Below are 13,506 nucleotides of genomic sequence, written 5' to 3'. Positions count from 1 at the left end.
TTCCGTGAATGCCGTTAGCCGTAACGGGAACCCCAGCTCCTAGGCCAATGAGGATGCGAGTTGTATTCCTTTTCGTCTGCGTCTAACTACAGAGTCAGTTGCTCGCAAAGCGTCTCTAGTGCCGTGTGTTAGAAAAATTCTGTGAAATGGAACAACCAAGTGTTTCTGAAGTAGTTCAGCCAGAAGAAGATCCATAAGTAGAGGAGTTGAACGAAGAATCAAAAGGCGAAATCACAAATGCCATTAAATACGCCGAAAATCTACGCGATTTGAATCTCGTAACGAATACACCGCCTAGCGTGATATCTGCCTGTTTCGTTGCAGCTGGCGATGAGATATGTATCGCAATACAGGATCTCTTGGCCAAAAGACTGATCATTATTGATGATGAACTGATAGATTTCAACGAAGAAGATGAATTGGGAGAATAAGATGCGAACCACAAACGGAATGAATATTTGAAAAAAATTAATAACCGAATACATTTTTATAATTTCACACACCTTACACTGTTTGCTGATATTCTTTTAAAATAAAATTGAAAAATTAGGTCGATTTTGAAGAAAAAAAATACTCGAGCAGGACTCTAAAATAACACGGTACCTGCAGCGTGATAGCCAAGAACCTTTTCTTTCTTTTTTCTTTTTTTTTTTCGTTTTCGTTCGTTGCATCTGATCGGGGCGGACGTCGTAAGACGCCCTTTTAAGTTCGTTGTTGACCTATGACCGAACACGCTGAGCTACCGTGCCGGCCTACCTTTATCGCTGCGCTACGCTGACATAGTCGAAATACCGCTAATATTACAGATATACAGCGCATAATGAGCTTCAAAATCGATTTTCTCAAAAACCAACTCCAGTCGGTAAAAAACCGGATAGCCAGGTGCTCAGGGTAAGTGCCTCTACAACATATTTGAAGCGCATCAAAATCCGTGATTTACAGCATGGAGGGTCCCCTTGCACGCCCTAGTGTATCCTCCTACAGTCACTCAACGACGGCATATTCCTGTACATGAAACCACCTTCAGGAAACAGCCGCGGCCTGCTGGTTGCCCTGTCCGTCATTTCATTTATGTATACCGGGAATAAGCGCGGTCGTATCACACATCCCTGAGACACTATTGGCAATACGCTTGTGTCTGACTAACACTCGCCGTATAGGACAACGTACTGGTTTCTATTACTTAAGAAGTCTCCGAGCCACTCACAGACCTGGGAACTGGCTCCTAAGTTCGTACCTTCGTTAACAGCCAGCAGTGGGGAAGCGTGTCAAACTATTTCCGGAAATCTAGGAATACGGAATATGTTGCCCTTCATGTATGGTTTACAGGACATCATGCGAAAAAAGGGCAAGCTCAGTTTCGCCAGAGCGATACTTTGTAAATCCGTGCTGACTTGTGGACATAAGTTCTTCCGTCCCAATGAAATTTGTTACAGGATTATTCAAAACAATTTAGACACTTTCAAGTGATTGTAAAAAAACGTTTGTATTGAGGTAAGTTACTATATGGTTATATGTACGGAAACAGCAAATCAAACTTTTTTTCCTCCTGCGGTGATCTCCAACAACATGGCTGTCAGAGCAACAGAAAAGGCAGTTTTCGTAGTTGACGCCGCCCCTGTAAGGAGACAGTGGTAATTTAATTTTTCAATGGTGCTCCATTGCGCTATCGCAGCGATCTTCGTGAGTTCTTATATACTGAACAGCTATGACGAGGAACTGCTCGTGAATCAGCTGGCAGTCTCGAGTTGGTAACATAGCTCCCACTATCTCCGAACCTAGCACGGTTTGATTTTTACGCGTGGTGTTACACTAAAGACACTATTTTCACATCTCCATATCCCCAAAACGTCGCTGACTTCCGAGAATGTATCAGGGCAATTGCGACTGTCATCGACTTTGTCACTTTACTGGGGTTAGCGTAGGCCGCACTGGGACTATACACGGGGTCGTATATCTAATACGTGGTAGGTATCACGTGCATGAGTTTGTGAGCTGTGACGTCACTGTGAACCCCCTGGACACGCCACACTGCATCCAAGCTTACAGGCACATGGCACATACCCATTCAACTCATACGCATATACGTTTGTTACCGAGATTTTCTATATTTTAGTGTATTTATTGTAGTTATTATTGTCACGCTTTACATTAGTTAGAGTGTTTCTCCTATGTTCGGTGAAATTCTGTAAAAGCCTCCGAAGGACGTGAACATCTTTCACCTTCTTGAAGGACATTGTTTTTTCTTATGGGAGAATTGGATTGGATTGGATTGGATTGTTTGGGGGAAGAGACCAAACAGGAGAGGGCATCGGTCTCATCGGATTGTGGAAGGACGGGGAAGGAAGTCGGCCGTGCCCTTTCAAAGGAACCATCCCAGCATTTGCCTGGAGCGATTTAGGTAAATCATGGAAAACCTATATCAGGATGGCCGGACGCGGGATTGAACCGTCGTCCTCCCGAATGCGAGTCCAGTGTGCTAGCCACTGCGCCACCTCGCTCGGTAGGTTTGGATCTCATAGACTTGTAGTACGGATAAACCATCTATAATGTCATTTTAAACATTTTAACTGTGTTAACATGTTTTCTTGTTCTACTTTTGAAATTTATGTTAATACTTCTTTTCATTTTTTACGGTTTTTGTCTTTGTTTGGCAAGGCGAACTCTAGATTGCGGTTTTTGGGTAGAATCCTGAGGCGATGCCGTCCTTCAACAAAGGAAATTGCTTACAATATGTTACTTCGTCCAGTCTTAAGAGTATTGTTCGTCTGTATGGGATCCTTACTAGTTGGGTCTGATTCAAGAGATTGAGAAGGTCCAAAGAAGAGGAGCAAGATTTCACCACTGGTACATTTAGTCATCGCGAGAGCGTTATAAATCTCATAGGAAGTTTGATGTGGGGCACACATGCAGATAGACGACGCGCTAAACGGAAGGGGCTGCTCACTAAATTACGAAATCCGATCTTCGCCGAGGACGTAGAGCATATATTATTACCAACAACTTTCAAATCGCGCAATGATCACCATTCAAAGATAAGGGAAATAAGAGCTAGTACTGAGTCGTTCACACAGTCGTTTTTCCCTAGTGCGATCCGCGAGTAGAACAGACGGGGGTTGGAGGTGAGAATATGACTTTGGCGCGAATTGTGTCCTCCGCCACACACCGCTTGTTGGCTAGCGGAGTATACATACAGATGAAGATGTAGATATTTGTTCACTCTCAGTTCGCTTACTACTTATGCATTTTTCTCCCTTATTGATACTTTTCGTTCTAATGAAAGTGCGTACCCTTACGAAACACGTAGAACAATCCTGACAAAAGATAAGATAGGCAACGTAAAGTTCGCAATATTTTCAAATGACCAGTTAGTACACCGTCCTTTCATGACCACGTCTTGTCAGTCAGAAAAGGAGCCCTGAATCATTTTTTGAACATGTTTGGTTTCATTAACGATCCTGTAAATCTGCATTCTTTTGCTTAAGGTCTTTCATTTCCGTTCCCATAATTTTATAACTGTGGGTTAAGCACGCATTGTCACATTCACAGTAGTGTTCGTTCTCACGGTTAACGTTTTGTCTAGTACTAGTTTCTTCACCAGTAGGCAATATGATTACCTGTATAGTATCTTTTACTTCTTTACAGTCACTTCGTTTTTGTGCCCGAGGACGAGGAGGAGATCAGTGTTTAACGTCTTTTAGACAATGAGGTCATTAGAGACGGAGCATAATCTCGGATTAGGAAAGGATGGAGAAGGGAAGCGGACGTGCCCTGTCGAAGGAACAACCCCGGCAGTTTCTCTTAAGCAATTTAGGAAAATCACGGAAAACTTAAATCAGGATAGCCGAACGCGGATTTGAACCGTCGTCCTCCCGAAAGCGAGTCCAGTGTGCTAACCACTGCTCCACCTCGCTCGGTTTTTGTGCCCGAATATTTCTCTCATTATCAGGCTTATTATTAAGCCCTAATCAGCACCAGAGTATGGTAGAGTTACGGCTGGAACAGCATCAGTCTTCAATTTGCGTTCCGAGCGAATATTCAACAGTTCACTTTTCACACCCCTTCCATATTGAGCATGCACAAGCATTTTCAACTGAAAACGAATCTACATGTTTTCTGCCTTTATCCAGTTTCGTTTCGTTTCATTGTTTTTAGAAAACGTATGAAACTTGATTCGTAACTTACTTACTTGCCTGCTGTGGTTAGTACAACTGGCGACCGCACAACAAACCGTTATTTTTCACTGAAAAAAGTACTCTAAAATATCCTTCAATACGCTGACAATTACGGCGTAACTCTGTCTGCAGTCGCCAGTTACTAAATAAAAATTCACATCGCCGTAAACAACATTGTTTTCACTCGTAAACTCAATTACCACAGAATACGTAATGGCAACTCCACGCTATTGAGTACTGGTTCGGTTCTCTATGAATCGCTCTGACGTCAGCGGCGCGGCTTGCTATTGTTCATACATTTAGTAATCACTACCTTGTATTCTACAGGGTGAGGCTAAAGTCTGGATACATCCCTATAAAACTCGAACGGTGTGAGGAATTATAACGGTGTCTGATATGAGGCGTCTGCAGGTGGGGGAGCAAATTATAGGAGCTATGGCGATAGCGGCGGCCATTTTAAAATCCGCCATTTTGAATTTGGTTTACGCGTCTTAAATGGGAAAGGGGTCAGAGGCACATCATTTTGAGCTGCCTCTTTCTCAGGAATACGCAAGTGAAATCTAGTTTAAGATCTCTGTGTAGAAGTTGTGATATTAAGTTTAGGATACTCGTAATAGTCGGCATTACATCATATGCTCAATATGACGTACATTGCCCTGGACACGCAATCGGAGTCTATTTTGCCAGTCTTGCTGCATAGATTGCAGAATCTGTGGGTCAACAGACACATGTCTCCTTAGTACGCCGGCAAAGATGGGCTACATTTCTGATTTTTACCTCATACGCAGTTGATTTCAAATGTCCCCACACATAAAAGTCAAGAGAAGTAGACCAGAGGACCGCCGTGGCCATTCGATTGGGCCCCCTCCAGTGACCTCCAGTTCATCCAGACACTGACACCTGAAGCGTATTGGGGAGATGCACCGTCTAGTTGGAAGAAGGTTGGGAAATTACCCTGCGGATTCAACAGCGTTGGAAGCACATAATCACGGATGATGCTAAGATACCTCTCCTTATTCAAGGCTCCATCAATAAACAGTGGACCCACGATTCCTGTGCCCCAATTTCCACATCAAACCATCGCATTTTCATCACCAGCACCTTTACGGGCATCCACCCACGAAGGGTTTGCATCTGACCACTAAAGATAATTCTGTTTATTTCTCCTTGCACATATAATCAGCTCCGTCACTGAACAACACCTGTCGTGTGAAATTTGGATTCCTGTTACGCTGATTCAGATCGATTCTGCAAACTGCACTCGCCGATTAGTGTCCTCCTTCGAGAGACGATTTTGCGACTGTAATTGGTACGGGTGACACTGGTGTGTGCAACACACGAAGGATTCAGTGCTACTGACATCGGATGTTGCTGTACTATCCGTAGACCCGACGTGTGTATGACTAACGATTCGGACACTGAACATTTGTGAACATACCACAAGACACTTCTTGCTGTTTCCATTCATATTATCATATTGTGTGTAATTGTGTGTAATCTCACGAGGGGAGGCCACGATTCTAGGATCACGGATTTACTTCAAACTTTGTACACTTTTAGTAGGTCAGTAAAACAAGATAACATGCAAGTGCACTACTCTGGCAATTCCGAGAAAATAGCAAGAGTAGTTTTGCGCGTCTTTTATGTAACGGATGTATATGTGCGTAGATGCCAGACGTTAGAGTTCGTGGTCATCAAGTGGTTAGCTTTTGATCTTCCTAAGACGATCGTGTATGAGGGACGGTTTTCGATTCCCGCTCAAACCTTCATTTTTGTAGTAAAAGTGTAATTTCCGTGATAGTCCAAAAATTTACACCTACACTATTCGTTCTTGCTACATTAGCAACGTCTCAGCGCCACGCAGGTTAACTACTTGATGCGGCCCGCCTCTGTGTATGCAGCTCGAAGCGTCGTGGTGCAAAGTAGTTACGGGTACCTCACCAGATTGCATGTATAAGGGATTTCGCAAATCGCGACAGGTATACATTTTCAGGAAAACTCCACGCGTTTCTTCATTCAATTGTCGATAGGAATAAATATGCTTGTTCTAATAATTAAATTTAATTAAAAAAATGGTTCAAATGGTTCTGAGCACTATGGGACTCAACTGCTAAGGTCATTAGTCCCCTAGAACTTAGAACTAGTTAAACCTAACTAACCTAAGGACGTCACAAACATCCATGCCCGAGGCAGGATTCGAACCTGCGACCGTAGCGGTCTCGCGGTTCCAGGCTGCAGCGCCTTTAACCGCATGGCCTTAATTAAAAGTAGTAAGTAGTGAAATAACATGACATCCGTTAAAACTTCATGTAAATACAGGTGGTTCTCTTTAATTATATTCTTCTCAAATGTCATATAAATTAAATGATAAGAACAGTGATGAAAAAATATAGATTAAAAATTAAGTTAGAGCAGGGGCTGAAATATCGCCTCATACACTTTCGTCTTAAGTAGCTCGAACGCTAATCACTTGATCACCGTGGACTAGAACGTGAAGCATCTACGCACAGATACATCCTTTACATGACAGACGCGTAAAATTTCTCTTGCGATTTTCTATGAGTTGCTCGAGTAGTTGAAGAGCTGCTCAATGTAGGTGAAAATACGATCAGTAATGTGTCAGATTTCGATGTACAATGGGATAGGAATGATGATGGAATTAGGATCACATTGAGGAAGTAGAGAAAATGGTCAATAGATTGCAGTGCAATAAAGCGGCTGGGGTGGATGAAATTAGGTCGGAACTCATCAAATACAGTGGAATGTCAGGTCTTAAATGGCTACACGGGATAATTGAAATGGCATGGGAGTTGGGACAGGTTCCACCAGACTGGACGAAAGCAGTAATCACACCAATCTTTAAACATGGAAACAGAAAAGATTGTAACAACTACAGAGGTATCTCTTTAATCAGCGTTGTGGGTAAAATCTTCTCAGGTATTGTTGAAAGGAAAGTGCGAGTATTAGTTGAGGACAAAGTGGATGAAAATCAGTGTGGGTTTAGGCCTCTTAGAGGTTGTCGGGACCAGATCTTTAGCTTACGGCAAATAATGGAGAAGTGTCAGGAGTGGAACAGGGAATTTTATCTATGCTTTATAGATCTAGAAAAGGCATATGACCGGGTTCCTAGGAGGATGTTATTGTCTGTTCTACGAGATTATGCAATAGGAGACAAACTTTTACAAGCAATTAATGGTCTTTACATAGATAGTCAGGCAGCAGTCAGAGTTGACGGTAAATTGACTTCATGGTTCAGAGTAGTTTCAGGGGTAAGACAAGGCTGCAACCTGTCTCCACTGTTGTTCATATTATTTATGGATCATATGTTGAAAACAATAGACTGGCTGGGTGGGATTAAGATATGTGAACACAAAATAAGCAGTCTGGCATATGCGAATGACTTAGTTGTGATGGCAGATTCGATTGAAAGTTTGCGAAGTAATATTTCAGAGCTAGATCAGAAATGTATGGACAATGGTATGAAGATTAGCACCTCCAAAACGAAAGTAATGTCAGTGGGAAAGAGATATAAACGGATTGAGTGCCAAATAGGAGGAACAAAGTTAGAACAGGTGGACGGTTTCAAGTACTTAGGATGCATATTCTCACAGGGCGGCAACATAGTGAAAGAACTGGAAGCGAGGTGTAGCAAAGCTAATGCAGTGAGCGCTCAGCTACGATCTACTCTCTTCAGCAAGAAGGAAGTCAGTACCAAGACTATCTGTGGACCGTTCAATCTTTCGACCAACTTTGTTGTATGGGAGCGAAAGCTGGGTGGATTCAAGTTACTTTATCAACAAGGTTGAGGTTACGGATATGAAAGTAGCTAGGATGATTGCAGGTACTAGTAGATGGGAACAATGGCAGGAGGGTGTCCACAATGAGGAAATCAAAGAAGAAATGGGAATGAACTCTATAGATATAGCAGTCAGGGCGAACAGGCTTAGGTGGTGGGGTCATGTTACACGCATGGGAGAAGCAAGGATACCCAAGAGACTCATGAGTTCAGCAGTAGAGGGTAGGAGGAGTCGGGATAGACCAAGGAGAAGGTACCTGGATTCGGTTAAGAATGATTTTGATGTAATAGGCTTAACATCAGAAGACGCACCAATGTTAGCACTGAATAGGGGATCATGGAGGAATTTTATAAGGGGGACTATGCTCCAGACTGAACGCTGAAAGGCATAATCAGTCTTAAATGATGATGATGATGCCCGAGTGGTGCACCTCACTACTTGCACATTATGTTATTTTAATGGCCTAGTTAAGGTGTACAAAGTTTGAAGTAAATCTGTGATACCTACGTCGTGACCTCCCCTTGTCAGCACAATCGTGTTGAACAACCCTGTTTATCCTAGGCTATACTCCGTATACCCACAGCCCCAGGACGTTCGTCCGTTTTCTACCCGTCAGTAAAAGCGCCCCAATTCCGACATCATCGTCTGCATCCTGTTCCGCAGCCGTGGCTGTGGGGCAGGAATGTGCCTGTAGGTGGCGGCCGGGCAGGCTAGCAGTGTGGGCCTAGAATGTAAATTGCCGCCCCGACCACCTGTGGCTGCGGCCGGCGCGTGGCGTGGTGTACCGGCGCTAGCAGGGCTTTCTCCCGGCGCGGCGCGCCGTCAGGGCTGAGAGCCGCGTGCGCGCTTCCCGCGGCCGCCTTGCGACACGCGCTCGCAGGTGGCGGACCGGCGCACGCGATAATGGCACTTAGCGGCGGCCGGGCAGCGGGCCGCAGCGCCGCGCACGTCGAGAGCAAAGCAAGCACGCGACCGAGGCGGGCCGAGGCGCGTGGAGTGGAGTGGGGCACCGCGGCTGCCGATTACTCCACCGCACTCCGTCAACAGCTGCCAGCGGCGGGCGGCGCTCGCGCCAACCTGGGCGCACGCAACTTACTCAGCTCTTCACTTTATGGGTCGCACAGGATTCGGCGATACACTGCTGAGAAGCGCGACAATACTGTACGACGTAGGTTCTGTTAATGTGAATAGTCGTCACTTATTTGTAGATTTTAAGCACCTTGCCGTTTCTTTACATAAAACTCAGAGGCCGTGGTCTATATATGAAACACTCACTGCGTTTACATGGGGCTCCCAAAACTGTATTTCGTAACGCTATTTTATCGAAAACGGACATGTTGAGAACAGTGGCTGTTGTTATACTATAAAGTTTATAACCAGCGGCAAGTATGATTACTTGTGGCTGGTTCAGTTTCAGTTATAAACCTTAATGTGTTTCGTAATCTGATTTCCCAATACCGTTTCTGGTTGGTCATGTAAATTCTCCAATATCGGTTGTGGAAATGTGGATTTAGCTGCCACATTTGCTCTCATACAATCGATTTTTGCTCCCATACAAAAAGTTTTCATGTTACGCCTTGTTTTTAAATCTCTTCGTCTAACTTGCATGGAGTGACTTTTTCTGCACTGAAGGATAAGTTGAAATGTTTGACAGAGCACCAAGTTGTCTATCTCCTAAACTAATTGAGAAATGGCTATTGTGCTCACTCTATGTATGTAACACTCACTGCGTTTAGATGGGGCTCCCAAAACTGTATTTCGAAATGCTATTTTGTCGAAAACTAACATGTTGAGAACAGTGGCTGTTGTTATACTATAAGGTTTATAACCAGCCGCAAGTATACTTGTGGCTGGTTCAGTTTCAGTTATAAAGCTTAATGCCGGCCGGTGTGGCCGTGCGTTTCTAGGCTCTTCAGTCTGTAACCGCCTGACCGCTACGGTCGCAGGTTCGAATCCTGCCTCGGGCATGGATATGTGTGATGTCCTTAGGTTAATTTGGTTTAAGTAGTTCTAAGTTCTAGTGGACTGATGACCACAGATGTTAAGTCCCATAGTGCTCAGAGCCATAAACCTTAATGTATTTCGTAATCTGATTTCCCAATACCGTTTCTGGTTGGTCATGTAAATTCTCCAATATCGATTGTGCAAATGTGGCTTTAGCTGCCACATTTGTTCTCACACAATCGATTTTTGATCCCATACAAACCGCTTCAGTTTTCATGTTACGCCTGTTTTTAAAAAACTTTTCGTCTAACCTGGATGGAGTGCCTTTTTCTCCACTGAAGGATAACTTGAAATGTTCGACTGAGCACGAAGTTGTCTACCTCCTAAAGTAATTGATGAGAAATGGCTAATGTGCTCACTAAATAGGAAACCGGATCGGCTTATTTCCAGAGGTCTTTTGTATAAAACAACTTACACAAACCATCAGGAAACCGATATTTGACCAGTCTAGAAAAACCGCTTCGTGCTTTAGCAAGTAAACACAACAGCAAAAAACTGTTACAAATTCGATTTTCATCTTCCGGATGTAGTGACTCTACACTGACGTTTCGTCTCATCTATAGGAGGAATCAACAGTCAACATCAATTTCGTGTTGCGTTTTGTAATAACATATTTACGTGATACGTTTTTGAATAGGAACTTCCGAAGATGTCTCCCGCAGATGGGGACGAAACTGCTGTAATTAGTTTCACAATCTCTGTCCAGAAGTTTTATCAGAATTAAAACCTGGCCATGCAAACCTACATAATCGATTTATTATATCCTTGGTGAGGTATGTTTCTTCGGCATTAGGCAGTGGCCTAAGCATATTTGTGTGCCTAAAGTTTCGTCCGACAATGCTAGTGCTCGTGGTCGTGCGGTAGCGTTCTCGCTTCCCACGCCCAGGTTCCCGGGTTCGATTCCCGGCGGGGTCATGGATTTTCTCTGCCTCGTGATGACTGGGTGTTGTGTGCTGTCCTTAGATTAGTTAGGTTTAAGTAGTTCTAAGTTATAGGGGACTGATGACCATAGATGTTAAGTCCCATAGTGCTCAGAGCCATTTTTGACAATGCTGGTGACGTCAGAGGACAGAAAGCGTGGTTAAACACAAACGACAGTTGAAACACAAATCAGCAAAGTGGAGCTGTTTATACGTAACCACGCAACGTACTGGTTGTGGCATCATTAGACTGCTGCCTACGTTCGCGGATAATCGTTTTATCGTTGATGATCCCATCCCACTTCTTGTTACTGCCTAAAACCGAATTTAGTTATTTGGTTCTCAATCTCTTAATGCCTAGGTAAGCTCCCATGGACGCCAACGACATGGGAGATGAAAAAGGTGTCGAACTGAGAAATGTGCAGTAGGCTATGAAACAACGTATTCTGGACCGGAGCTATTGCTCGATTCGGGGCACACACCTATTGGTATCGCGTCGAACGACGAAGTAGTTTTGAAATGTCTCTGCTTCAGCATTCATACGTCTATATGTGCGCCAGAGCAGCATATAAGTTTAGTTTGCAGAGATGTCTATTTTTCTGCCAGCCCTAATTCGTCGCTGAGCAAGCGCTAGTACATATGTACCAACGAAAAGAATGTAGAACATCATATCGTTTAAAAGTACCCATATTGTAAACATGAAAACATTATTGCAGTTACTGTTCTTGTAACTTAAATTGTCCATAGATGAGTAGCATTTCTACATTATCTTCGTTGAAAATAACTGACTAAATGATCGACGAGCGTTTTACTTGTTTTACATTTGTTTAACATCATCAGCTTCAGCAAGTGAAAGCCTTACGTTACGCCGAGTAGCTCCACTGTGCGTAGTACAGGAGAGTCAAGATCAATTTCGTGTTCCGTTTCTTAAAAACACCATATTTACGTGAATGGTACACTGTGATACGTTTCTGAACAGGTTTTGAGGAAAGGAAAGGGATTAGCGAATAAGAAGTATAATCCGTTTTTTAAAATGACCAGTACTGATGTCCATATCTTCTTAATGAATGCAGTCACAAGAAAGACATGCTGGCTAATGTCACCTGGTAGCTAAAAAACATTTTCTTGATACAATTTTTATTTTTCTGCAATAGAAAAACTTGTTTGGGATGGACAAAGTAAATGGGACATTCTGTGTAGTATTATTATTTGGTTTTCATGCCACGCACGTCGATATTATGGGGTTAAAACTTTTTTTGACACACAAAATACTTGGTAATGATCTTATAACAGTAATGGCAGACACGTATCATTAGTTGTTCTCGAATCAAATGTTTACTTCAGTAATGTTTCTAAATAAACGAGGAGCTGCGTAGGGCAATACTAACCGGGCAAATATGCAGAAACAGAGCTGCCAAAGGCATAGTTGGAGACAGACAGGTAATAAATGGAGCAAGGAATGGCGAGCAGAGTGCATCAGGTACTCACAGCCTGGTGGCAGCGGGCGACACGGCGACGTCGTCGAAGAAGGCATCTCCGAGCGCAGCGTCGCGGCAGGAGACGTCGGCGCCGCCGTCGAGGCAGCTGCAGCCGGGCACCACGCAGGCGTCCAGCCGGCCGCGGGCGGTCACCGTGTCAGAGGCGGCGGCGGCCCGCAGCAGCTGCAGCATCAGTGTCAGCAGCAGTGGCGAAGCGCGGGCGTAGCGGGCCGCAAGGGCCATGGCGCAACTCGGGCGGCGCCTGCGACGGTCGGCGAGCGACTGACTGCCGCGGGAGCGCGCGCCGGCACGCAGCGCGACGCGCAGCACCGGGGGGCGGCGGTGCTGCCGCCCGGCGGTCCTCGTGCGTACTGCGGCTAGTACGTCACTGGTTCCTTGCAGCGTCATTGTTGGAAGTAACTCCCGGTTAACCAGGCGCACGTTTCTTTCCTGCTCCGAAATCGTCGATGTACAAGTCTCACAGGAGACGTGTACATCTATCAGGTGTACAAGTATGAAACCGGAATTTGGTTGCAATAATTACACTACTGGCCATTAACATTGCTACACCACGAAGATGAAGTGCTACAGACGCGAAATTTAACCGACACGAAGAAGATGCTCTGATATGCAAATGATTAGCTTTTCAGAGCATTCACACAAGGTTGGCGCCGGTGGCGACACCTAGAACGTGCTCACATGAGGAAAGTTTCCAACCGATTTGTCATACACAAACAGCAATTGACCGGCGTTGCCTGGTGAAACGTTCTTGTGATGCCTCGTGTAAGGAGGAGAAATGCATACCATCACGTTTCCGCCTTTGATAAAGGCCGGATTGTAGTCTATCGCGATTGCTGTTTATCGTATCAGTGACATTGCTGCTCGCGTTGGTCGTGATCCATTGACTGTTAGCAGAATATGGAATCGCTGGATTCAGGAGGGTAATACGGAACGCTGTGCTGGATCCCAACGGCCTCGTATCACTTGCAGTCGAGATGACAGCCATTTTATCCGCGTGGCTGTAACGGATCGTGCAGCTCCGTCTCGATCCCTGAGTCAACAGATGGGGACGTTTGCAAGACAACAACCATCTGCACGAACAGTTCGACGACGTTTGCAGCAGCATGGACTA

General features: G+C 44.6%; 1 protein-coding gene across 1 annotated transcript in view; it reads right to left on the bottom strand.

Moving 5' to 3' along the window:
* LOC126199488 (lutropin-choriogonadotropic hormone receptor-like) overlaps positions 1-12,782 on the bottom strand; it is a 648,355-nt gene extending 635,573 nt beyond the window's left edge. The window contains exon 1 of the mRNA XM_049936410.1: positions 12,385-12,782. Within this exon, the coding sequence (XP_049792367.1) occupies positions 12,385-12,782 (398 nt within the window). The remainder of the gene's footprint in view (positions 1-12,384) is intronic.
* Positions 12,783-13,506: the final 724 nt, after the last annotated feature.

Source organism: Schistocerca nitens, chromosome 8 (genome assembly GCF_023898315.1).
Source record: "Schistocerca nitens isolate TAMUIC-IGC-003100 chromosome 8, iqSchNite1.1, whole genome shotgun sequence".
Classification (NCBI taxonomy): Eukaryota; Metazoa; Arthropoda; class Insecta; order Orthoptera; family Acrididae; genus Schistocerca; species Schistocerca nitens.
This window is presented reverse-complemented; position numbering and strand designations above follow the sequence as displayed.